Source organism: Anas acuta, chromosome 24, assembly GCF_963932015.1.
Source record: "Anas acuta chromosome 24, bAnaAcu1.1, whole genome shotgun sequence".
Classification (NCBI taxonomy): Eukaryota; Metazoa; Chordata; class Aves; order Anseriformes; family Anatidae; genus Anas; species Anas acuta.
In genome coordinates this window covers 6,103,342-6,128,912 of record NC_089002.1, presented here as the reverse complement: position 1 = coordinate 6,128,912, position 25,571 = coordinate 6,103,342, and the positions used below count along the sequence as shown (strand labels likewise).

General features: G+C 51.9%; 2 protein-coding genes across 3 annotated transcripts; one reads left to right on the top strand and one right to left on the bottom strand.

The window, feature by feature from the left end:
- Positions 1 to 2,034: 2,034 nt before the first annotated feature.
- Positions 2,035 to 19,159, top strand: C24H6orf132 (chromosome 24 C6orf132 homolog). Of its 2 annotated transcripts, XM_068659843.1 has the most exons (5): positions 2,035 to 2,348; positions 6,881 to 6,996; positions 12,204 to 12,279; positions 12,631 to 15,415; positions 15,833 to 19,159. In XM_068659843.1, the coding sequence occupies exons 1-5, from the start codon at positions 2,198 to 2,200 to the stop codon at positions 15,936 to 15,938; spliced, it is 3,234 nt and encodes a 1,077-aa protein (XP_068515944.1). In that variant the 5' UTR covers positions 2,035 to 2,197; the 3' UTR covers positions 15,939 to 19,159. The 2 variants fall into 2 exon arrangements, with proteins under 2 accessions (XP_068515944.1, XP_068515945.1); XM_068659844.1 differs by lacking the exons at positions 2,035 to 2,348; positions 6,881 to 6,996 and adding an exon at positions 9,580 to 11,519.
- A 1,722-nt stretch (positions 19,160 to 20,881) lies between these two features.
- Positions 20,882 to 25,560, bottom strand: WDR77 (WD repeat domain 77). Its single transcript, XM_068659848.1, has 10 exons — positions 25,326 to 25,560; positions 25,035 to 25,220; positions 24,765 to 24,906; positions 24,637 to 24,686; positions 23,920 to 23,990; positions 23,498 to 23,552; positions 23,146 to 23,217; positions 22,942 to 23,050; positions 22,426 to 22,494; positions 20,882 to 22,220 (listed from the first exon to the last, which is right to left on the bottom strand). Exons 1-10 carry the CDS (start codon positions 25,531 to 25,533, stop codon positions 22,061 to 22,063), a joined length of 1,122 nt encoding a protein of 373 aa, XP_068515949.1. The 5' UTR covers positions 25,534 to 25,560; the 3' UTR covers positions 20,882 to 22,060.
- Positions 25,561 to 25,571: the final 11 nt, after the last annotated feature.

Sequence of the window (25,571 nt, the reverse complement as noted above, 5' to 3'; positions counted from 1 at the left end):
GCAGTGAAGAAGTACCGGAGACCAGTGCCGGGCACTTTCTCAGCTCAAATTTTGTGATTTGACTTCCCCAGCACTTGCACCTTTTGCTCTCCCACTTTAATATTCACGTGGCCCCCATCTCTGGGATGCCCTGGTAGGGAGCTGAACCATCCTTTCCCACTGCTGCACAGCCCCTTTGAGGTCTCTGCAGTGCAGCGATGTTTTGTGGAACAGCTTTGTGTGGAGGCCCAGGCTTTCTCATTCAACACAAGTTTATTGGCTTCTCTTCTCAGAACAGTTCCTCTTCCCCTTCCCCTTTTCCTTGACTTTCTTTGTCTCTCTGTATACCTTGCGCAGTTTGTTCAGTCAAGCATTGTAAATATCAGCCAGCACATGTGCCCGGCGTATCTTGCAGAGATATTGTGTCCTTTGCTCATAACATACAAGCCTTCCTTTTTGCCCATCAGCAGGTGGAATGAAACTGCTCTTTCCGGTACTGCGTGGCTCCTTCATCCCATCTGGTTCCTGCTTTCAAGAGGTGCCAGGGAATCTGCTTTAAATATCTGGGGCTCATGTGACGGGGCTCCTGCGGAGAGCTGGCCGGGCTCTCTCCAGCACCGCGCTCCCAGGAGGAAAGTTTCGCAGTCTCCATCCCTCTACCGCCTGTACCTGCGGGCAGGGCTGTGCTTTTTGCTGGGATCCTGGCTAAAACACGACTGCAGGGCCCCCAGCCTCGCTGCAGTGCTCAGGGCGTGCAGGAGCTGCGCTCACATGGATGTTTGCAGGTTGTTTCCGTTCCCTGCCCCAGCCTAAGCAGCAGTTAGGCTAACTGTCAGCAAGGGCGCGAGCCCCACTAATTACAGGCGAGTCCCAGCCCGGAGCCGTCCCGGCAGCAGCACCAGCAGGGAGGGCGCGGGCTGCCCCCAGCTCCCAGCACCACCGGTCTGGCTGGGTCCCAGCAAGACCTTTGGGGAGGCATCACCCCGAGCTGCAGCCACAGGGCCCACGAGGTTCCAGCTCCCCTTCCCTTCCCTGTTTGCCCATCATGTTAATTCGCTTCACTCGGGTGCTGCCTGTCCGTGACGCAGTCGGGGTTGGTTCCCTTTCGCAGCAGTGCGCGCCTGTTGGCGTTCCCGGGCACCTCGTGGCTGGAAAAGATTGTGAGAAGCGTGATTTCAAAACGTGATTAAATGAGAAATGCTTCTCACTGAAAAAGAAACTACATCATTTTGACCCTCAAAATGCAGTGGAAGTAGAAATAAACATAAGGCAGGAGGACCTTACCCTAAAGCCGTGCTTCAGAGTTAACGTTTTGATGGCTGTTGGGGGTTTAAAGTTCCCGAAAATCCCAGCATTTGTTAATAACCGAGGTTACTCATTAACTCTCGGCTTTTATTTGTGTGACGGGAAATTGGTGACACTTCCTTTTGTACCTGACACACAAAAAAAATAATAACTGGGGTCAAGTCCCCGTCTTTAGGCTTTGGTACCAGGAAAGGAGGCTCGCAGTGTGGAGGCTGGGGGTCGCAGTGTGGAGGCCGGGGGCTTTATTGCCTTGCAGGGCACCTCTGAACAGCTCGGTGCCGTTCGCTTTCCAGCATGCAGCAGAGCAAAGGGATCGCACTGCTGCTGCCCCAACTCTGGCCATCATCTCCTTGGCCCAGACAGGGATTTGTGGTCCCAATGCCACACAAAGGGGCAGGTGGAAAGGTTTGGGGCTGGGGAGCCCAGCCCTCGGGGCATGACTGCCGCAGCGGGCAGATGACCAAATCCACGAGGCAGCGGGAGAAAGCCGGGAAACCACCACACATAAAGGCTCAGTGCACCACCAACTTGCAAAGTCCCGATTTTTTTGCCATCAAACTTTAATCACGCCTTGTTGAGGCATCAGGCTTTGGGCAGGCTCCCCCCGGGGAGGTGGAGGTCACCTCTCGGCGACGCTCCCCGGGAACCTCCGGACCCCTCGGCGTTCCCGAGAGGAAAGCTCCGGCCGGGACTGGGCTGCCCGGGGGAGGCTGCTCGGGGGAGGCCGCCCGGGGGAGGCCACGGAGCCTCCGGCCGGGGTGCGCCCGGTGCTGCGGAGGCACCTGGGCAGAAGGAGGGGCCGGAGGTGGGGCCAGGTGGGCCCGGCCCGCTCCGCTCCGCTCCGCTCCTGCCGCCCCGCTGCCTCCCTCGCAGCGGCGCGGCCCCGGAGCCGCTCGGTGGCCGTCCCTTCGCCATGAAGAAGCACCACTCCGTGCAGGGCACCTTCAGCCGCCTCTTCGGCAAGAAGCACGGCGCCGCCGCCGCCACCACCACCTCGCTCTTCGCCACTAACCCGCCCTGGATCTTCACCCAGGAGGTCACCTCCGACAGCGCGGGCGGCACCGGTCAGTGCCCGTGGAGGGGCGAGCAGGGGAAGGGGGAAGATGCGGGGGGCACGGGGGGACGGCGGCGGCCCCGGCCCTTCGAGCTTCGTCCCTCGGGGAGGCTGCGGGAGGCTCCGGCACGGCCGCTGGGGGCCGCCCCCGCGCCCCGACGGTGCGGAGCGGGGAGGTGCGGAGCGGGCCGGGGGGTGCGCAGCGGGGTGCAGGGGGTGCGGAGCGGGGTGCAGGGGGTACGGAAAGGTGCGGAGCGGCCCCCGCCTTCCGCAGCTCGTTGTTGGCTCCCGAGCTGCCCCTCGGAGGGCTCCAGGCGAGGCGAGCGGAGGCCGGCGTGCTGCCGGGGTTTATTTGCGCTCTCCGTGGGTTTGAATGCAATGCCGTGCCCTGCAGGCTCGTGTAGGAGGGAGCCGAGTTAGCAGCCAGGTAGATAAGGGAGAGCCGTCTGTGGACCAAGCTGGGTGGCTGTGAGGTTCCAGCAGGAGCTGCCAAGGCTCCAAAGTGGGAGCGAGTGTGGGGCGAAGCCGCATCCCGCTGCCATCGAGGGGTGGGGACACCCCAAAGGGCAGCTGGAGGAGCTGAGGTTCAGTGAGAACGCGATGGGGGAGTTCCACGCAACTCTTGCACACAGAAAAAAACCTGCTGGTTTCTAACTGTCGTAAACCTGAGAAGAACTCCAGCTTCCCTCTGATGTGGTTTGGATTAGCGAAAAAAAAAAAAAAAAAAAAAAGGAAAGAAAAAGTCGCTGTGTCTGCTTATTACAAGATTGATTTCCGTGTCTGCAATTGCAGTACAAAGGCATTCCTTTCAGGTGTAGGGAGCTGCTGTGGGGATCAACTTGCAAAGTAAAAGCCAGGAGTCTTTGAAATCAAGTGTAAATAAGGGCCATTGAATCACTCCTTAACATCCTCTTGGCGTTTATGCCATTAATTTCGTTTATATGGGGTAGCGTGACACACGCGGGCTGAGTGACCACGCTCAGCGCAGCGTGTGCTGAGGTGTGTGCTCATGGTGAGGAGTGGCGTGCCCACAGCCCGGCGGGCCCAGGGGCAGGTTTTAGGGCATCCTCAACTCCTCGGTCGTACCCACTGAAGTCCCATCCCAGGCCTTGTCTCTTGAATTATTTGCCGCATAGTTTCATGCCATTGTTGCTGCCAAAAGGAGTCCACTGGCTGTGCTAATCCCCACCTTAGTTTTTCATACAGAGTAAACAGAAGTTAGGCAACGTGCGATGGGTGTAGGTTTGCATGTCACTGACTCAGAGATTCCTGAATATAGTGACTGATGCCGCCTCCTCGCTGCGAGCCGTGGATACCCCGGTGTCAGACGGGCTGCGCCTACTCCAGGTGATGCAACCCCGGAGCAGGAAGGAGTTCCATTGCATGTGCTGCAAATTGCTTATTTTATTTCCCATGACCGAGAGGACACAAATATCTTCAGAACAGGCTGAACACCAGAAAGCAGCCAAAGCACAGTCAGGGCCAGCCGCTTCCGACAGCCTGTGAAGGAAGGTGCGTTTGTTTCCTGAGCCTCCTTCCAGGAAAGGAAGCTGGCGGAGCAAGGTCTTGCTGGTGACAGGCTCTCAGCAGGCAAGTCCTGTTTATCTAGCAAAGAAAACACAACTACAAGCACTTCATTTTACTTTAATTAAATGCATTCAGGTTAGAGATGCTTAGTAATCTAGGATCAAAGACCTTGTGATCTTTAATCCAGTTTCTCACTGAGTTTACTTACTCAGTGACTTATTTAATAGAAAATTCTTGTTATTTCAAGTGTCTGAACTCTGCCTCTGCTCAACGAAGCTGTCTGAATCCAAATTCTCATGTTGCACTGGCCTTATTTCTTGCTGGCTACTTGCTGAATGTGGGGTCGCCCGAGGGGTTATGCAAAACTAGCAATAACAATAATTATTTGCTGGCATCTCGGGGATCCAGGCAGCTTCTCCTCTGCCACTTGGGCCCCTTACAGGCTGGGAGGTTGTAAGCTGTTGGTAGGACTACTGTCACCAAAGCACCACAGGTTAGTGTTTTTTAAGGTGAAGAAAATGCCCCTGTTGTAAAGATGCCCTTGTGAGAGAGGTTTTGGATAAGGGGAAAAAAGGAAGTCATGACTGACCGCAAGGACAGCAGCAGGATGATGGACACTGCTGGATGTCTGCCAGGGTAACTTGTGGTGTACTGGATGGGAGAAAGGAAAAGCTCACATGCTTGCTAGGCTAGGTGTTATGTCCCAAGGCTATCCCAGATTCATTCACCCCTCTGGAGCCTGGGGTAGCTCATGTCCAGCCCTAGCATGGTCAAGTTCCTCATTGCAGGTGTTTGTACAAGTGCTTTTCTTCTGCAGGGATGCATGTAAACATTTGCCCTTCCCTTTTGCCATTAAACTAAGAGCAAAGCTGCATTTCCTTGGAAGCTTCTTGCCTGATCTCTGCTGGTCCGCAGAGGGCAGAGACTTAGAGAGAGCTTCTTGTAGTCTGATGAGAGGAAGACCAAGGGGCTCTGTAACATGTTTGAGGCATTTGAGTTTGTTTTAGCTGGAGAGGTGCTCGTGTAATGATTTCTGCATTGTCATGTAAGACCACATGTCATCCATCTGAACCCCAGTTGGATCTGCTTTGATTAATTTATTATTATTTTAGAGAAAAGCTGCTGTGCCTTCTGGCCTCCTCTACCTGTCTGCAATGCCTGTTCTCTCCATCTTGCGTGCTTTAAGGTTATCACGTCTGAGCAGGGGGTGGCCACACGAGGGGGGACTCAGGCTGGGCAGGGGGCTTGGGCAGCTGTTGGGACCATCTCGGTCACCGAGGCAGGCAGGGCAGGTGGCTCCTCTTGGGCGAGCGCTGCCTGGAGGTTTGGGAGGCTTGGGTGATGGTGATGAGCCCGTGCGGGGCTTATGCAACCCTCGTGCTTCTGCTCCTCAGCCTTCAACCTCCGTACAGGACTTGACAGAAACTATTTCTGCGCTTCACACCTTGGCACGGGAGTTTGAGCACTGCGCTTCCAAATTGCTTAAGGAAGGAAAAAAAATGTGTTTACTTCTCAGAGTCAGTGTCTTGGAGTGGAGGGGTTGGCTGTCTGCTGCCTCCTCTCTCTGAAACAACTATTTAAATCTGCTAGGTGAGAACACTCCGGCTGAGTTTTCTCCCTGCTCACAGCCGTTTTGCATGCTTTCCCCCTCCTTTCTCAAACCCTTGTGCTGTAATTTGGTCTCCTTAGCTGCGAATTATTTGTGTATCTCCTTCCAGCCAAGGTGGGGTTTACATGCTTCAGTGCTTCTGCTTGTTAATTCATGCTGTTAATCAGACACAAAGAACGTAATTAAAGTAATTTTATGAGCTTTATTCACCGTCAGAAATAAACCAGCCCAAAAGGCGTGGCTGAAGGTAAAAGCACAGGGCTGGGAACCTGGAGGACCTGATAGCTTCCCCTGCTTGTGACGCCAGGGCTCTGCGACAGCCTTTCTGCTGCAGTTTCTCCATTCGTGGTGGCATTTAATGGAAAGACGCTCCCAGCCTGTCTTTGTAGGGCAGGAGTCTGAAAGTGTTATGGCAAGCATGATCTGTCCTCCAGTGCCAGTCGCATCGGAGGCCAGACAAACTGCTCCAGCAGCATGCAGAAGGATGCTGCAGGCAATGTGATGTCCCCTGCATCTCCCTGCCACTGCCCTCAGCACCCGTCCTGCTGGCAGAAAAACACACAAGGGGCAGAAAGAAAACTTTCTGGGGGAGCCCGTGTCCATCTCTGTGTCCCAGAGATGTCCCAGCAAGACATTGTCATCCACCTGAGTCCCAAGGGACCGTGCTGCTGCCAGCGGGCAGCCAGGCTCGGGCTCACACCCGCTGTCCCTCCCTGCTGTGCAGGTGTTGGGGTCGTGCTGTCGTGATGGGGCCGAGCAAAGAACCCGTAATTAGCTCTGTGCTTTGATGCAGCTGCTCTGCCCACAGGCAGCAGCTCCTGGTTTGGTGTGGGCTCCTGGCTTCGGCCTTCCCCCAGTACCAGCTGCTGACAAATGAGACAAAAGAAATTAAATAAAATCCTGCCCGTACTTAGAGGCTGTTGTGTCGTCTCTGGACAGCCATAGTCCTGGGGGCTGGAGCCTCACCACCCTGTAAAGAGCTGATCCGTTTGCTCCTAAAGTGTTTTCCTTCCCCAAACCTAACCTGAGTGGGGAGTGAATTGAATGCTTGTACTGACTGATGACTCTCCCAAGGTAAATTTAAGTTAGTTGCTATTAGCAATAAGCCTTTCAGAGGGACTTGGCCTGCCCCGTGCTCTTTCAAGGCCAGCATTGGGAGCTCCGGGAAGGCTCTTGCTGTCACAGGGTGCCAGGGCTGCCCGGCTGGGTCCTGCAGCCCTGGACCTGCCTCCTCCCGTCCTCAGTTCGGCTCCAAACACCCAGATATCCCTCACAATCTGATGTTTCTTGGGACCTGAAATAGGAAGCGCTGTGAAGGATTTGCTGAAACAAGGTGTTGCCCAGCACTGTTTTTCCCCGTTGCCTCGAACGCAGTGCTGCTGCTGACAGCCTTCTCTTCCCCTCAGGTGATGTGATCGAAGTGTATTATGGCGATAATCGCTTTGGGACGATGACCGACTCTGGAACAGCAACACTCAAGCCTCGTCCGAGAGTCCGGCCGCTGCTGACTTTCTTACCCCTGGTGAGTACCAGGCTCGCTACTGAGGTTGGCTACAGCAGAGCTCAGAGCTGGTGCCCTGAGCCTGCTGGTTTGGCTGCTTCTCTCACCCTCTACTTGGGGGAAGAAAATAAATGAAAAGCCAAACCGCTCTGTAATGATGGTGGATACAAGGGATTAACAGGTGATCCAAGTTCAGGATTTGTGCTGGATGTAGGCGAGGTACTTGGGTGAGAAGCATGTTATCAGACTTGTATTTTCAATTAAAAATATCGCTGAGCACGTAGGTGATAGAACTGGCTCGCGCTGCATTTTTTGTAAGCACTATTGGCAGCCTTTCTCTGGATCAGGCGTGCTGCTGGATGGAGCGATAGCAGAGCTGTCACGTTTTTGGCATAGGAGCGAGGAGGCGATGCAGCAGGTGTCTGTGCAGAGGCTGATTGCCTGCACCAGCTCCAGACACACTACATTCTGATGGGAGACCAGGGAGCGTTAAATGTAAACACGTAGAAAAGCAACTCTCTGGCTCTGTTGCAATTCCTCTGAACACAGGGAGACCAAAGCCCCTGGCACAGTGACTCCTAACTGCCTGCTCCTTTCTAGGACCCTCAAAATGTAAGTTCTCCATTAATAAACTTTACAGGAAATCTTGTCCAACACACTGAACACCCTCCTGTGAGTCTCCTCTGTCTCATAGCAAACAGTAGGCACGAATGTCAAATATCACAAGCTCAGCAACCATGCGAACTGAGGGGTGGGTGAGGTTGCATTTTTTCCTTATTCTGTAAGAAGTTCGGCTTCTGCAGAGACCCTGTCGCTCCCTCTGCGACTCTCCAGAGGCCGACAGGGAGGAAAGATCTGCAAGTCCTTGCCAGGTGGAGTTAACCCCAAGACAACATCTTCGTGTGTGGCTTGTTGAGCTTGCAGTGGTTGAGGTCGCGTACCTGATGAGCTCTGACGGCGAGCATCAAAGCACCACGAGCGCACGCCAGGAGGCGAAGGCGGCCGCTGGCAGCGAGCGGGCGATGCGGAGCTCCACCGAGGGCGAGGCTGGGAGTGGGAGCAGGACGGGGGTTTGCTGCCGTGGTTTCTAGGTTTCGCTCTCTGCATCAGAGCAGCTGTGGGCGGCTGTCGCACCTGTGTTATCAGGACATGCTGGTGAACCTCTACGTGGTTGTTGGACTGTTTTTTCCCAGTCTCTGGGTGGGCAAAACAGCTCTGAGCAGAGCTACCAGCAGCAGCTGGACGTGGAGAGCACAGCAGTGAGCACCAACACAGCTGGACCTGGAGCTGTCTTTAACCCAGCTGAGATCCCCCCCTGCTGCCTCCAAAAGCCACAGGTGCTTGCTTCTGGTTTCGATGCTCTGCTGCTGAGCTTTTCTCCTGTGGAACTCACCTTTCTGAAGGTTTTATCTCATGAAGACCACAGGGAAGTGCATGACTGCTCAGAAGCGTTCTGAAAAGGGCAACAGCTAAACCTGAAGTGATGCACACAGGTCACTGAAGACAGTAAAACACTTAAAATCCCTTTGTCTTGACAAGTAAATCCTCTCTGAGCAGGGGATGTTTTCCTTGTACATCCTCGTCCTTTTAGAGCCGTCATCACCTACAGCAGCAAATGGGCTGGTCTGCTGTCAGCCAGCTACAATTAGCAGTTCGTGGGGTAGTGCAGGTGTCATTTGGAGGACAATTGTGGGGGTTATACATCAATTTGAGTGCATAATTAGCAAGTTACAAAGGTTATGGGCACAAAGGGGTTGTGCCTTCTGTGATGCCTTCCAAAAGACAACAGCAGGTGAAAGAAATCCTGTGTGAGATGGGCTGAGTAGGAGTGGCGCTTGAGAAACTCCTGGTACTGCTGACTTCAGTGTGTGACCGTGCTGGGACTGGGCTTTTGCAGAGCACAGCAGGGCTCTGGCGTCTTCTCAGAGCTTCCAAATGTTTTACTAGTGGAAATGAATGTGGTTCTGGACCTAACAGCACAAATGGAATAAGTACTCAGGGCTGTCACCCTGGCAGTGGTGCCTGCCTGCAGCAGGGTTCCCCACAGTGGCCCTTCTGAAGGTCCCTCTCACCCTGCTCCTTATCCAAAAGTACCGTGTTTAACTGAGGAAATCAGTAGGTGTAAGCCACGTTTTTTAAAGACCAGTCCGTGCTGGACATTTGCATTATTTTGATTAGGTTTGATTCTGATTTGTCTTGGCACAGACGCTTCTGCTGCCACATCCGTCTTGGCGCTGGGCTGTAGTGCAGCCACCAGGCTGTTCTCCTGCCTTAACCCCTTCCTCCCATCCCACCCCTCCGTGTTCCCCGGCGAGGGGCAGCTGTGGAACATGCATGGGGGGTGCAAGCCAGGGTGATGCGGTGCCTCGGCCATGGACACCTGGCAGCTCTTCTGCTGCCCGCCCCCAGCAGCGAGCTGCCCTGCGGGGCACTGGCTGTCCCTCAGGACAGTGTCCCCTTCCCCTGGGCACAGGACAGCGTCCCCTTTCCCTTTCCCCGTTCCCTGTGGCTTCCTGAGAGTTGCAGGTGAGGGCAGAGCTTTGGCAGCCTGCGGGACTAAATTCCTTTGGTTAACCACCAGATGTCCCAGGCTCTACTTCAAAACAAAGAGTTTGGAGGTAGCTGTCCACATTTGGGGAAATGCTTGGCCTTTTTAAGATGCCCAAGATGTAAGGCAGTTATATTTTGGTGCCTTTTTAAGGAATGGCCTCGAATCCTAACTCATTTAATGTATGGGGAGCATGGGCTTCCAGGGGAAGACCATGGGAAGGACTGGGGATGGTAAGGACAGGCAATCTCTTTCACTGAGGGCAAGGGATATCTGTTTCAGGGATTCCTGGTCATCCCAGTGAAAGCTCACCCCAGCGGGATCCTCAGCACACCCAAATCCAATCTGAGCACCGCCGACTGGAAATGCAGGTTCCTGCAGCACCACCCACCAGAGGCAGCAGCCGGCTCTGAATCAGCTGGAGCTTTGCTGAGCTGGTCGCGCCCCTAGCAAACATACAAGAGGAAAATAATCTTTCTGGTCATCTCTCAAGGCTGGCAGCGTACTGGAGATGCTTTCCATTTTAGAAGCCAGCTTATGACATGGAGATGGGTGGTTTTTTGAGATGCTGAGTTTTAGCAACTGCAACAGAAATTTTTAGTGTGAAACAGGCTCGCCCGGTTTGTAGGACCTGCTGAAATGACATGTCCAAAACTACTCATCTATGACGTGTGGACTTTTGTTTCCTCCAATTTTGCATAGAACTCTTCCGTCTGCTGTTCCTTTTCTACTCCCATCCAAATGTATGATGCATACATTGATTTTAATTCAGGTCAAATGAGTGCTCAGACGTTTTTGTTTCTCTCTAAATGAGCAGGTATCCTCAGGGTGCTCCCAAGACTGGCAGCAATGAATTTTCACAGCAAATGGAAACTGCTGGGCTTTTTTTGTGTGGCCTTTGGTATCTCATTGCACTGGACAATTTCATTCTCAGATCTTGAAATGCCTCTGTTACCCTTTATCTTCCCTCCGGCTTTCAGCTGAACCTAAGGATCTCTCCCCTGCGTCGTTCTGTGTGTTTAGGAACAGTAAGGAGGTCTTAGATGAGGTTGTAAGGCTCACCTAATTTATTTTGCCACTAACTGATCAGTCCTTATGCTTTAGCAGACCTTGGCTTCTCCACCAACGTGAAGTTGCCTGGTCAGTTGTGCAATCCCGTGAGCTGTGCATTCCCATTCACTCTCTCCAGGCTGATCTATAACTGGCTCACTCACTTGTGGTTATAGAGGATCTTTGGTAATCTGCAAGCTGCTAGGCTTTGCAAGCAAAGCACGTGTATTTTCTTCTTATTTTGCTGGATGGTAGTGGGTAGGGGGGTCCCAGGGCCCTTCTGGAGGAACTCTGGCTGCTGCTAAAGTCAGCCCTGCCCCAGCAGCTCTCACGTTCCTGAACTCCTTACACCCAGCGCAGTGTGTAATGTTAACGTGCTGGATACACTGAGCTTAACCTTTGATCAAGGAGACTTTGGAGTCCTACAGCAATCTCCTGTAAAAATAGTGCTAATACCAGTGAAAGGCAAAGGGCACCGGCTTGATTATTATCTAGGCTTTTGTGTACAGAAAACCAGCGCACAGCCGTGGTGCAGACTGACTGTAGGATGTTTCCTTTGCACAACGGGCTGTTAACAGCTAATGCAAACAGCTGCCTGGGGTGAGGAGCAGTGCAACAGGGCTGGCCCTGCGAGGACGGAGCCAACGCTGAACGGTGTGTCCCTGACTGCTGCCCAGGGGCCTGGGAGCTCCTCATATTTCCTCACTATGGTCTCTCCCATCGCTGGTATGTGAAAGCCCAGTCAACTGCTTCGGTCACTTACGTCTGCGCTGACAGCCTGATTCAGCATCAGTTTGTGTTTTGGACGTGGGCGCGTTAGTGTACGTTTCGTGAGCAACTCCAATCCCTCTGCGGAGCAATCTCAGCAGTGAGTCACTGGAGGAAAGAGGAGAGGCTTTCTGCTTTTGGCAGGTGTATGAGGCAGGAGCCCTGGTCAGCACTCTAGGTGAGTCAACATGCCTTGAATATCTCACAGTGGGTGGTTATAATTATCTAAACTGCCCTAGCTGTAAGCATCCTCACAAATGTGTAGGCTGCTAAATTGCATGGTCCTCTACCAGCTAAATGCACTGCTGAATTTTCAGCCTGAATGCTAAGGGAGTAATTGAGAGTGAAACAAACCACACAAGTAGCAGTTTTCCCCAGACTGTTCAGATATGCTGGTGCCAGAGTTTCCCAAAAACCTGGAAGCCTTTCTGCAACTTCAGTGACTGTGGTGTGTACGTGACTGTGGCAGAGGCTGTCAGCGCTTGCTGGAGAGTAATACCCACAAAACCAGTGGGAGCTATTAAAATTGGCTTGGTCTGTGAATGGTGAGAAACTAATCCTGCTGATCCCACGCTGTGGAGCTCTAGGCTTGGATGTGAAACAGCCGTCCTCCTGTACAGCCTGTCTGTACCTGACTAGCGTGGGGAATTGTGTCCCTGTGGTTTGTGCAACCTTTATTGCTTTCCTTGTCCCCTTGAACAGTGTCAACAGCAGCCATTGCAGTACCTCATGTCTAGGAAATGGCACTGCATCCCGTCAGGCTCCTGTTTGCTGAGATGAATTACCAGCCACGCATCCTACTGCCCTTTGTTCTAATACCCTGGGCATCAATCTAACAGCTCCATTTTCTCAACTATTGCAGAATGCCCAGGAATCCCACGGGGTGGCTGTGCCAACGCCGTCAGTGCCAGAAGACTTTGAAGAAAAAGCAGCTCTTGGTAAGGGATCTTCTCTGTTAAGGGAAGATATGTTCAGCAGTGCCCTGCCCTTGGGCTCAGGGGATCCTGTGAAGGAAGCATGCATGTACCACTCTCTGGAGCAGACAGTCTGGTCATGAGATTTTTAATGCTAGAATCAAGCCTGCTATTAATAACTTTTTGAAGTTCTTGAAAATGAATTCATTTCTATGGGGTGAGGCATAGTGGCTGTTAGAGTTGAGCAAGCTTCAGACAGCTGTTGAGCAAAATAAACCGGCTTACTAGGAGGGTGACTGGCCAGAGGCAATTCTGGGCTTCGTGGTGCTGACGGAGAAGGTGTTCATGCCACCGTGCTCTTGCTCTTCCTTGCAGGCCCTGGCTCCCAGATCAATGGGAACTACCGAATGTACAGCTCAGTGGGGGACCTGCGCCCGCAGGCTCTTGACGGGGATGAGCTGGATGAAGACATCCCTCCACCACCATCAGTACCCCCACCACCCCCGCCAACAGCACGGGCCCCCTCGCCACCGCTTCCAGCCTCACCAGCCCTACAGCCACCTGAAATGCGGCCGCCTTCACCACCGCTGCCACCGCCTGAGACGGTGCCGCCACCTCCTGCCATGGCACCTCCACCACCCCCAGCCTCCACCCTGTCCTCCCCTGGCATGCTGTCCCCTCCAGACTTCATCCCACCGGCCCCACCGCTCTCCAAGGCCCCTGTGCCCTTCACCAACGGCATCTCCAAGTGGAAGTCTGAGACTGTGCTGAACACGAGGCAGGCGGACGCCGAGGGACCACTCCACATCACTGAAGTCCAGGTGCCAGCTGCCCCCAGCCCGAAGGAGAGCCTGCAGCCCCCCAAGCAGTGCCCCGAGCCCCATCTCACCTTCCCAAGGTCCTTCAAGGTGCCTCCTCCGGCCCCGGCACGGTCCTCCTCCATCCCCGTGCAGGAGAACCAGCCTGCCCGTCAGGAGCCCTTCTCCAGGCAGCCCCACGCCCGGCCTCCCCTCCCACCATGCTTCACCATAAGACCCGCAGCCAAGGCTCACGCAGGAGAAGCCAAGGAAAGAAATCCCCCGCTGAGACAGCCCCTCACCAAGATGGCTGTGCCGACCCCTCCACCGCTGAGCCCCAAGCCGGGTCCAGAGATCATCGGCCGGTCCCCGCTGCCCAGCTCAGAGTCAGAGAAGAGTCCCCAGCCAAAAACCGCCAGCAAAGACTCTCCTCCGAAACCCGAAGTTCTCACTGCGAATGACCTGGAGCTGCCTCCTCCGGATTACCCGACCTCTGAGGACAGCTGGAAGGATGCCGGCAACCTGAGCAGGCTGCAGCACGAGCTCTCGGCCCTGCTGCGCTCCCCCAGGAGGGAGGAGAGGCAGACGGAGGTGCCAGCAGCTCCCCGGCCCGCAGGCGGCAGCACCAACCATGCTGGCAACCATGTGCCTGGCCCCAATGGGCCCCAGCTCACCGAGCCTCCCAGGAAGGCCTCGCCATTACCCACGGGAGGGGAGAAGGAGAGGAAGGAGGGGCCCGGCAGCCCCCCCAGTGCCACGGGCAGCCCTCCCAGTGAGGCACAACCAGCTCCCGAGAGCAACTCAGCCGTGCAGCCCCGCAGCGTGATGAAAATCAGGAACGAGCTGGAAGCCGTGTTTTCCCTGAAGAAAGAAAGAAAGCCTGCCCTGGGGCTTGCTGGCCAGAAGCAGAGCCCTGAGGATGGAGGCAGCACCCCGCGTTTGCGGCTGAGCCCCCCTGACCCGGGTGATGCCGTGCTGCCAAAACCAGCCCCAAGCCTGCTCCCAGCCCCGAGCCTGCCCCCAGCACCAGTGGTGGCTGCTGCCGAGGAGCCGACCAGGCAGGAGGAACATCCCGTTCCTGTCACCCCTGCTGCTGACAAGGCCACGGAGAGCTCGACCACTGCTCCCCAGTCCCCTGACAGCAGCGTGAGTGCCCCAGAGCCGCCTCAGAAGCCAGAGGAGGAGCCCCCTGCTCCCACTCCCCCATCGCCCCCCATCTCCCCAGCCCCGCAGCCTGGCGCTGCCATCTTCCAGTACAAAGTGCACCGGGCTGGGGCTGGCTCGGCCGAGCCTCCCTGCCCCAAAAACTCATCCAGCAGCCCCCCGGGAGCCTCGGGCTCAGGGGAGGAGGAGGTGCTGATCCACCCTGTGACGGGTGAGCGGGTGGAGCGGGGCTCCCCCATGGCGCTGCTGCTGGCAGCCCGGCAGCGTGCGCAGCGGGGCCGGCTGGGCAGCGAGGCGGGGGGCCCACCACGGGCAAAGCCACCCCCCAAACTTGGCAGTGCCGCGTCAGACACCACCTCCACCACCAGCTTCTACCGCCACGAGTCCAGGCCCTACTCCTTCACCGTGGTGCCCCGGCCCCTGTCAGGGACAGGACAGAGCAAGCCACACTCCTTCTCCAGCTCCTCGGAGCAGGGACGGGTGGTGGGCGAGGGGCAGCCCCCCGGGCACCAGAGGGCCACTGCCTCCAGCCTGCTGCGGGGTCTCCTGGAGTCAGGTCAGCCAAAACGCCCCGAGCCTCCCCGCTCTGCCATGCCCAGGGATGACGAGGAGGAGGAGAAGAACGGGGAGATGACGCTGGACTACGCCATCATCCCGCCACCCCCTGAGTTCAGCAACGAGGCGGATGAGGCTGACGGGATCCCCCAGAGCCGGGAGGGGAACCGCAAGTGCCCCAGCTTCCCCGACTGCAGCCGGGGCTCGGAGGCACCACGGTACTTCAGGTGGCCCGGCTACGGCCGTGGCTACAACTACGGGAACAGACAGGAGCCCGTGGAGCAGAGCAGGAGGAACAGCGACCTGACGCCCCACTATCCAGATTACGGTGGCTCTGCTGGCTACTTTGGCCGTGGTCCAAACAGCCGCCCGCTTATCAAAAAGCGGCTCTACGTCTCAGAGCCTGAACGCTCCTACCCCAGGGCAGCTGCCCGGGGTGCGGGCGCTCTCTCATCCTACGGCCCCGGGGCATACAGCTCCTCGGCTGGGGAGGGGGCTCGCCGCCTGGGCTCTGCCCACCGGAATGGCCCCGCCAGCACGCAGGGCAGGCGGACATCCATGGATTCGGCTGGGAAAGCCGGGCCGTATGGCGGTGCTGACACCAAGTACAAGGCGCAGAATGGGGATTTCTCGGCAGCTGGCAGGTAGGTGCCTCCCTGAGCTGGCCTCCCGATGGTGTTTGGAGGGCTTGTGTGGTGTGGCTGGGCAGCGTGGGTCGTTGTAACAGCCCTGGACCAGGACCAAAGGATGGCTTTGGTCTTGTTCCGTGGCTGTTATAAAGACCCTAGGGAAATTGGCATGAAAGCACCACCTTGGGTCACCCACCACAAGCAGTGGAGAAAAGAGCTTTGCAAGTGGCTTTTGCTCCACCAGCTCCGCGGTGGGGATGTAATGGCAGCACGGTGGCCATGCTGATCACAAGCAAACACAGACGTGGGTGAGGGGCTACTGGGGGGCTGCTTGCAGGGGAGAATGCAAGTCTTCCTGCTCTGATAGAAAAGCACAGCTATATGTGGGATTTCCTTGGCTTTCAGTGACTTTCCCTGTTGTCTTCCCTCCAGACCTGCCCACGGCAGCTCACAGTACAGCGGACCCACCAACACCTTCACGGTCAGACCCGGGACACGGCAGCCTATCTCCTACGCCTACCAGAGTGGTCACCGGTAGGCTTGTTCGTGGGGCTGCTCTGCCACCTTCATCCTTCAGCTGGCAAGAGATGAAGAGGTGCCTCAGTGGCTCACCTCCCTGGGCACCAGGGACAGTCCCAACCCAGCCAGCAAATGAATGCACTGCTTGAAACTACAGAGGGTGAAGGCAGAGAGCAAATCTGGGACTTGAACTCTTCTCAAAAGACTGTCATGGAGAGTAGTTACTACAGAGGACCGGCTGCTGTTCGTGAGCAAATGTGTTTTTCCTTCTCTTCCCATTCTCCCGGTATTTTCAAAATTGCAGCTTGTTAGGTCTTCTAAGAAAGTGAAAGGGCCTAAAGAGTCTTAGTTCTCTTTAAAGAGCATCACCACTGGAGAGACTGTTTTCAGTTTTGTTTTTTTAATTGGTTTAAATGCAATGTGCTTGGGAGTGGGGAGAAAACAACTGGGAGATAGACATAATGGAAGCAAGCTGCTGTATATCTAAATCTAGGGGAATTAAAATAAGAATGTGAGGTCAATTGGATAGAAATAGTTTAGGATGACTAGATCACCACCTCCCTCAATAGCCTTAAGCAAATCAGTTATACCGGTGCCTTAAAAACAGCTTGGTGCCTTAAAAACAGGTCACGGCTCTCTGTGCCTATCCCCAGGAGCTGGGCTCAGCAGCTCCACAAAGGTCTGAGCCCCCTTCCCCTGGGTGTGACCACAGGGGTCAGCAGTTTGGGAGTGTGGGGCCTTGCTTTCCTGTTCCTTTTGGTCACTGCAAATGTTTCTGTTGCTAATTAGTCATCGTGGAAGGCTGAGGCTGGACTGGATGGCTGTAAAGCACTCCGGCAATACAAGACATTCAGCAATTCTTTTCCTTTGTCAGAGGTGGTGGGTATTAGTGACTCAACAGAATGGTACCGATGGGGCTTTCTTCCAGGATTACTTTGCCGCGTAATACCCACATAAACCCCACCTCTACAAGCTAAGCCACTTAGTTCTTATAAACTGAGGCTTGGCTTTGTTTGATTTCGGGGACTGATAAGCTAAATTTGGGTAGTTGTAAAGTATTTGACACTCCTGGGTGTGAAATGTCTCCAGTGACATACCTGAGGGACCTGTCTCCAGCTATTCCCATTAGCACATTGTGAACACTTGTCTGGGTGTTGAGTGTGCGTGCAAGCCTGTCTGCTTCTGCGGATCTGTCTGGAGGAGCTAGCGATGGCCATCCTGTGCCTGGGATAAAATAGTCAGAAAAGGTATCTCACGCTTCGGAGAGCAATGCGCTCGCTGTAACTGACCAGGTTTTGAATAGCTAACCTCCGGAACTTAGGAACAAATACATCTTCCTTGTAGGTAAACTTGCTGAAAATCACTGTAAGATAGGTGTAAAAAACTTGTAGAGAGTATTTTCTAATCACTGATAAACTAAAAGCACTTTGAGACATTAGTCTACTTTTATTGAAAGCACTTTCTATTCTCAATATTACACAGTATCATTAGTTCCACTCAAGCTTACCTTGCATTGTGTTGCAAGCAGATTTTGCTCTACAATTTGACTCAAAACTCAGTGATATATTTTTCCCTCAGTGCAATTTTCAAAACAGTTATCTTCATTAATGTCACCTTGTTGACATTTGTTTTATATTATTCCCAACTCTACCTAATAATTTAACAGCTGTTTCAAATATTGCAGAGGCTTCAAAGTATTCTGAACTTTACTTTGCTGTGAATAAAATGAGAACACAAATACCGTAATAAGTCTAATAGCTAATTCATAGGGTGTTGTTATGCCAGTAAGTCACAGTGACTAGGAGTATTTCCAGACGTGCTCACTCCAGCTGGTACTGAAATAACACAGTTTAAATAACTGGATGTTCACTTGTGAAGAAAAGGAACTATGGAGTAGCCACCTGGGTGTTTAAGTGTACCAGTGTCATGCCGAATAGCCATTTGCCCTCCTCCCCCCTTCCTGGTGAGGAAGTTTCCCGTGTGAGGAGCATCTTGAGAATTCTTCTTTATCTATGGAAGTAGAGCCGTGATCATGTTTGCATAGCTTCAGGGCTGTGTTTTACTATCGGATGGAATTTCACCACTTTCACCTAAAACAAAGCTTCGCTGATAATACTGCAACCTGATCTAGAGGTTTGCACAATGAGGAGTTACAACTGCAAAATTAATTCCTAAAATTAGTTTAAATGTAAACAGTTGTTGGGAGACTTTGGTCTATATTAAATTCACACAAACAGTCTCTGGACAATCTTCCCCCTCTTACAAACTTTCCTAAATCTGAACATAGCCCCAGCAATTTTTTTTTTTCCCCAGAGCAAAATGTGAAACTCCAATGTTGTCACTTAACTTTGAATTTCATGTTTACTATTTCACCCACACATACAATTCCTATGTAGTCGTAATAGGCACGGTGTTACACAGTGTGGAATGTCTTGTTTCTGGTAGCTGTGTATTTTTTTATATTAAATAGTAGAAGCCTGAGAATGTAAGTCAGTTTTATGTACTAGCCATTATTCATTCAAAGAACACCCATTCTGGGAATGCATGGTAGGCTAAGCTGTAATGAAATCAGGCAGGACTGTTCACAGTTGTAAAACTGGTTAACCAGAATGTCTGAAGCAGTGAAACTATTCCATTCTTCAGACACTTTGGGCTATCCCTGCTGCTTTTGAGTGCATTAGGAAAATACTAGAGTTTCAGTAACAACTAGACAGGCCAAGGCCGCTGGGAACTGTTCATGTTACAAAGAAATCACTGTCAGGGCTGTTGACAGCCAAAGAACTTACAGAAGTGTTAAGTTAAATCTGTAACTCTGCCAGAACGGGGAAGAGCTCCCTCTTGCTTGCCCAGGTGATCTATGTGCTGTACCAAGTACCATTCCTGTTTCTCCTCCTTCTCCCCCAGCTGTTTCACTATGAAAACTTAGCAATAGAGGAGGAGGGAAGTGAGGGGTATTAACAGAGCACAACAACCTACCTTACAGACCAGCCGTAGCACTAGAAATTATCTTGACACCTGACAATGGAGTTCTTAACACTTCAGCTCTCTCCTGAGTTTGGTCATTCAAGTCTTGATACCACATAAATCATCCCCTACAGCCGTCTTCTCCTCAAAGTACCTGCTAATGTAGCATAACTGATAGCTTTACTTGTAAAGCCTTTGAACAAAGTCTCTTATTTATGAGTGCCATTGAAAACTAACCTTCTTGCATTAAATGCGTCTGGATGTATTGTTTTATTACATGCAGTCTGACTCTTTTTAGTATTCTGTTGTCCATCTACTATTGAGATTTTTGTGTGTAGGCTTAACAGGACTTAACAGACAGGAAGAAGTCTCAAATTGGCCTCGGTAACAGTCTGAATTTCACCTTACCTAGGGCTTTGTCCAATTCCTACTTAGCAGCTGATACAAGACACTGTGGCAATTTAAGTGTTTCCAGAAGCCAGATCAAGGAAGGAACAGGCAGCTAGCCCTAGCTGCCCCTTTGCTTTGGAAACACCCCTCGCATCCAGCTGGTTAGGCAGGCTGAGAGCTTTTACACTTCACCCTGTGCTTCTATAAATAGCATCCTTGGTTTTGAACTTTTCATTAGTAACGCAACTTGCATATTTATTTGCAAGTCCTAACTAGAACGTTGTACTTAAAATTGAAAATGCAGCGTGAGTAATGCAAGCAACAACATAAAAGGCAGGCTTGCCTTCATAGTGGCTGACTCTCTCCACTCCTCCAAATTGTTTATTTGCATTCTCATCTCTTTAATCCAGGCCTGGCTACAGAACAAGGTTCTTCATTAGGGAAGCGTGCGATGTATCTTGAAGCTTTTACTGTGGCCACAAAGTATTAGTGTCCCTAAACCTGAACAGCGTGTAAAGTGGCCTGGGCAGTGTTAGCATACCACAAAACCCACAGAATTCTCCAATTCCTTTGCAGATAGTTTACAAGTCAACAAGCATTGATGTGGTGTCAGTGTTTCTGCTGTGCTGCCTGCATGCTGGTGGGACTATTTAACATGGCCTCGCTGGCTCCTCGTGATTATACCCTTGCTAAGCTAATACAGCAGGTTAGGGACTGCTAGATAAACTGTTGCTCTTCCGTGCTTCTCTTAACATGGTGAAAAAGACAAGTGGTAAAACGGGTAATGCTCTAAAGGAAAGTGCAAACTTTTGACTACTGTCACGCTGGCAGCTGCTGCCCTCCCGTGGCAGAACACAAAGCTTCACCCAGATTTGCAGGATGCTGAAGCACTTGATACTGGGAACTTGTTTCTTTTAGCCGTACACCATGGAAATACTACTTGCATTAAATAGCAACGTGGTGCATGTTTGTTTAAGAACGGTTGCAGCTTCAGGGCTGAAATCACTTCAGCTGTATCAGTGAGCTCAGCTAGCTCTTTAATATTATGGAAGTGGCCCAGTGAAACTTATAGGCAGTTATTAATGAACACTATGATTTATTTTAAAACTCTTCCATTGTTCTCAAAGACACCTTTTTCACAACCAGCACAAGACCTGTTTCAGTTTTTAATACACAATCAGAGATCTGTAACAGGTGTAACTTTTTCTTGTCAACTTTGCTTAGCTTGTGTAAGGGATAGTTTTGAGGGAACTTGTCAGTTTTCATAACCATTTATCTTTTCCTTACAATACACTGCTCTAGATCAGAAAGTTTGCTCTGTAACAGTTATGACAGTGGAACTCAAAAAGGAGCAAAGTAAGCTTAAAAGGAGAAAAAGTACAGAGACTGAGAAAGCTTATTTGGCCTAAAAGTTAATGATGGGCTCTGCATGATTTGGATCAACAAAAGTAAAGGTTTATGGAGAGATGAGCCCATTTACAGTTTAGTGTCACTATCATTCTAAAGTAGCATTATTGTAACAGTATTTGTTATTTCATTAGCCAAGACCCACTTTTGTCTGTCTAGCAAGTATTAGTCTGGAGCAAGCCACAGCTAGAACAGTAGCAATGTGTGTAGAGCAAAGCAATTTATTTTCAGTTAAATATGTTCCAGGGAAACAGTTTAGTTTGGAAGATGGGTTATATTACCAAAAAAAAAAAAAAAAACCAACAAAAAAAAACACCTCTAAGGATTATGTGGAGTCCATCTCAGGGGATTACAGGAATGTTTCATCCTCTCAAGTCTCCAGCAAAAAAAGTCACTAACTGCAAGTGCATGAGGAGTCTCGTTTATCACCAAGTTTGATTACAGGAGCAAGCAAATGAAGACCGAAATCCTTAGTCCAGTTTTCCCCCTTAAGTAACTTTTTGTTCACAAGTCTTATCTTTGACTATGTTGCATTCAGCAGAGGAGCTGAAACATGGTGTCAAGCTACTAACTTCTCTTGGCTTTCAGCATGCTACACAACAGCCCCTGTGGGCTGGCCTCAGCTTCAAGCCAATGGCTGAGCATTTACAGGTCCTGGTATTTCAGCATGTCATGCACCATCACAAAGCTGTTTAATTATAGGGCTGCAGCTGGGATCCTTGTCATACAGCGTACGCGACTCGTCACACCAAGCACTGGTATTCTGATACTAATGGAGAAGTACACAAATAGTGCTCACCATGGGAGTATCCACAATAGTAGATAGCAAAAGCCAGCCTTCTGCGCTGCGTGCTGCACTAAGGACAACAGGGGAACCGTTCTGGCCTTAAATGCCAACACGTCTTCCTGCTCAGTTGGAAGGAAGTATTTACGCAGCAAACACTTTGCTCAGGTAAGGCTTCTGCATCTACCTTAGTAAAGAGGTGTGGGTTTGTTTTTTTTTTTTTTTTAAAACCTCCCCAAATAATTTGTTTCTGTTAGTTCAGTGGGTAGCTTGAAGAACCAAGGGAGGAATCAAGTCTTTTTGATTTAATTTTATTATACCTAATCCTATCTCCAAAACTCCTTTGTGCCTGAAGTCACTATTTTTTTCTGGGTAAAATACTGAAGTCTTATCACAGGTGAAGCCAACTCCTGAGGAGAGGGTAAAGGCTGGTTTGTAACTAAGTTATGCCTAATTCAAAATTACTACAAAAACCTTCTTAGTCACAAGCTTCGAGGCAGACACCAGTCCGTAACCAATCCAGTTCACAAACACCTTTGACTTCAGGGGAATCAAAGTAATGCCAGGAAGGAATTTGGACCGATGAGTTTATAAAACTATTCTTTTACACAGTTGACTCCAGAAGCTTCACCAGTTGGTATGGGGACAGTGTGATGTAAAACCTGATGATCCCATCCAACTGTAGTGAGCAAGGCATTATCTGAAGGAGACCACGATAAGCCTTTTACAAAGTCTCGATGAGAACGGTTTCTGAACCTGGAAAACACGAACACTCTATTAGCCATAAAGCACTGTCACTAAGAATTTATGGGCTTGTGCACTTCCTAACTGCTAGTTTGTTAGGATGATGCTCCCCAGTTTAAGGACTCTTTTCATCTTCCCTTCAGCATATAAACAATTAACTTAATGAGAAATCAGCATGACAAACAACCACAGTGAATACGCCCCTTTGGGTACTTACACCTCTGAAAGGTCTGAGTCCAGAACAGCTACTGAACAATCTTCACTAATTGAAGCCAGTAAGGGTGAACTAGAGGATAGAGATGAGACACAGTCAGAACAATCAAATACAAGAAAGCTGGAAGGAAAGATGTGTGAGAAGTACGTGTCTTAGCAAGCTAGACCCAGGTAAACTGAATTAACAGACAACAAATCTTATGAATTTTTTTTGTCAGGTTGTCAGTACACTATGCCAACAACGTGCTATTAGCATCAGAAAGCAAGCAAGCTCCTCAAGGTGAGGTGAGTGGAGTAAGAAAAATCCCTACGGTGAATTGGCCAATTCCAAATGCTACAAAAACGTTGTACATTCACACATCTCCAAAACCAGACGTTATTCAGCTTACTCTGTTCTTTACTACTAATCATCCTCTATAAAATGACCAAATCTAATACTTCCCTATGTTTTACTCTACAAAACAATATGGCTTTCAAGGGTATGTAGTCACACGCTCTACAGCAGTATCTCAGCCCGTACCTATGTGTAGAAAATGCAAACCCCGTGATACGTCGGGCATGCACAGTGGAGCTGAGGGCAGAATCAGGATTCTTTGTGTCTACTAGTGCAACTGTTCCATTTTCATCACCTTTAAAAGAGAAAGGGAAAATGAGGTTATTAGCAAAGCTGTTGTGAAAAGGCAGACCTTGATTTGTCTGGTGAAAGTTAAAGATCACTTCTTACCCAAAGCAAAGATGTCACTTTTCTGTGGATGCCACAGGACTGAGGTAGGGAGGTAATTACAGGCACTGCAAACTGTAAGTTAAGGAGGGTAAGTGTAAAGAGAGCAGTCAGTACAAAGACATTCCTACCCAATCCCAGTTAGGGCTGCTACTGCACTAAGAATTATTTAGAAGCTGATTTTACTCCTGTGATAGCATTAGATTTCCTTAAGGCTTAATAGGCTTCTGTGACCCAAGTAGTCAGGTCACTAGATTGAAGTTAGGCGGAGAACTTAGGCATAAAATAATTTATTTCTTTACACACACACAAAAAAAAAAAAAAACACAAGCAGTGACTGCATTCAGAAACATACCAATTCGAGTAGCTGGTTTGGGGCATCTGGTGTCCCAGAGTAACGTTCTGCCATCCTATAAATTCAAAGCAAATAAGGTTTTTACAATGGTTTTGCAGCAGGGGGTAGGCATAAAGCCAGATTCATTGCAGTACTGCTACTGACCCACACCCAAACCCACACTGTCTCTTCCCACGTTTAAAACGATGCTGACATTAACATCAAGTTAGCTCCTTCAGTCATCCCCAGGACGGAGCTAGGAACGCCCACATTTTAATACAAACCTGTACAGATCAGCTCGGTGTAACCACTGGAACATTTAAACAACACACGGAAATAGCTTAGAACACAACAGGTGGTTTTTCAATAAGCGCATTTGACTGCAAATAATTTAAAGTTAAATCTCATTTTTATCAGGTAGATTCATGCAGAGTTAGCTTTACCTCAGCACAGGACAGGAACACAGTGTCCTTACCAGGACAGGAAGCCACACATGTCACTGCATCGGAGTGAGCTACCAAAAGCACAGAAGGATAAAGAGCCTCAAAGACTGTACCCAGACTTCCCACATATTCCCAGCGCCCCATCACAGAACACAGACAAGGGAACGAGGCTCTCTGAAGGCACGGTGGTGTCATGGTTTATGCCCAGGTCCAGGATAACTTCTAGTCAGTGACGGATATCCTGAGTTACTGAGCATCCCAAGTTACTCCCTAGCAAACCGATGAGCTGCCAAACCCAACCACAGCCACTGCAGTTCCATCCCTGTGACAGGAACGAGCTTGAAGCCTCTCCAGACAAGAGGCCAGTTACAAAGGGTTGGGGGGAAGAGGCCAAATGAACAAAACACAGCATCCACTGGCACCGGAGATCACAGTATGACACCTCCAGAGATCTGTATTCTCTGGTGAGCTGGAGTTCAAAACAACACGGCTTTAATCACGCGAGCAGGTGCAAGAAGATTTCAGTATAGAAGAGAGATTCTAGAACACACTTGGAGGTGCAGACAAACGAGTCTCACAGCACAGCTTTGGCAGGGAGAAAAGAACAAGAGAAGGAAATATGCCCGTGCTGGGAACTCCACAGCCTGCTTCACCCGAGGTGACGGCACCAAGCGTGGCTTGGCCCCGGGGACGGGACCACGAGGAGCCGGCACTCACCTCTGTAGGAGTGCAGCACCGCCTGCTGCGGGAGGTCCCAGACTTTCACACTGCGGACGAGAGCAGCGGTCAGAGCCCGGCACCGCCGCCCGCTGAGGGGCAGGGAGGGGGCTGCGGGGGGCACTCACCAGAAATCCTGCCCGCCGCTGACCGCCTGGGTGCTGCCGGCGAGCACGGCCACCGTCGTCACCATGTCGTCGTGCTCGTACTTGCAGAACTTGTTGACGATCAGGGTCTCGTTCTCATCCAGCTCCCACAGCTCCACGGCGCCTGGGGGGCACAGGGGGGGCACAGAGGGGTACAGGGGGGGCACGGGGCAGCCCCCAACTCACCGGGGGGACACCGGCAGGGGGAGGGAAGGGGGGGGAGGAAAAGGGGGGACGCCCCCAGGGTCTTACCGGAGTCGGAGGCCACCAGGATGCCCCTGTCGGCCACCCAGCGCAGGTCGGCGACCCCCGCCTCAGTCTGGACGCCGGCGGTGCAGAAACCCTCGCTGGGGGCCCGCCGGGGGTCGGCGAACACCCAGATGGAGCCGGCCCAGCAGCGGCCGCTCAGCCCCGAGGCTCCCAGCAGCAGGGCTCCGTCTGCGGGAGAAGCGGCTTCAGCACCCCCCGGTCCCGATCCCGATCCCATTCCCGGTCCCGGTCCCGATCCCATCCCCGGTGCCCCCCCACCCCCCCGCCGCCCACCTGCCCGGTAGTGCGCCCCGTCCAGGTGCCGCTCCATGCAGGCGGGCGCGTTGGGCGGGATGTTCCACTCGGGGCCGGCCGCCTCCTGCTGCTCCTCCCCGTGCTGCTCCCCCTGCTGCTGCTGCTGCTGCTCCCCGCCCGCGGGGGGCTCCGGGGGCGGCCCCTGCCCGGCCGGGCCCCGCTCCGGCCCCGGCCCCGGCTCCGCCATGGCCCCGCCGCCCCCACGTGTTCCCGCGCCCCGCGCGC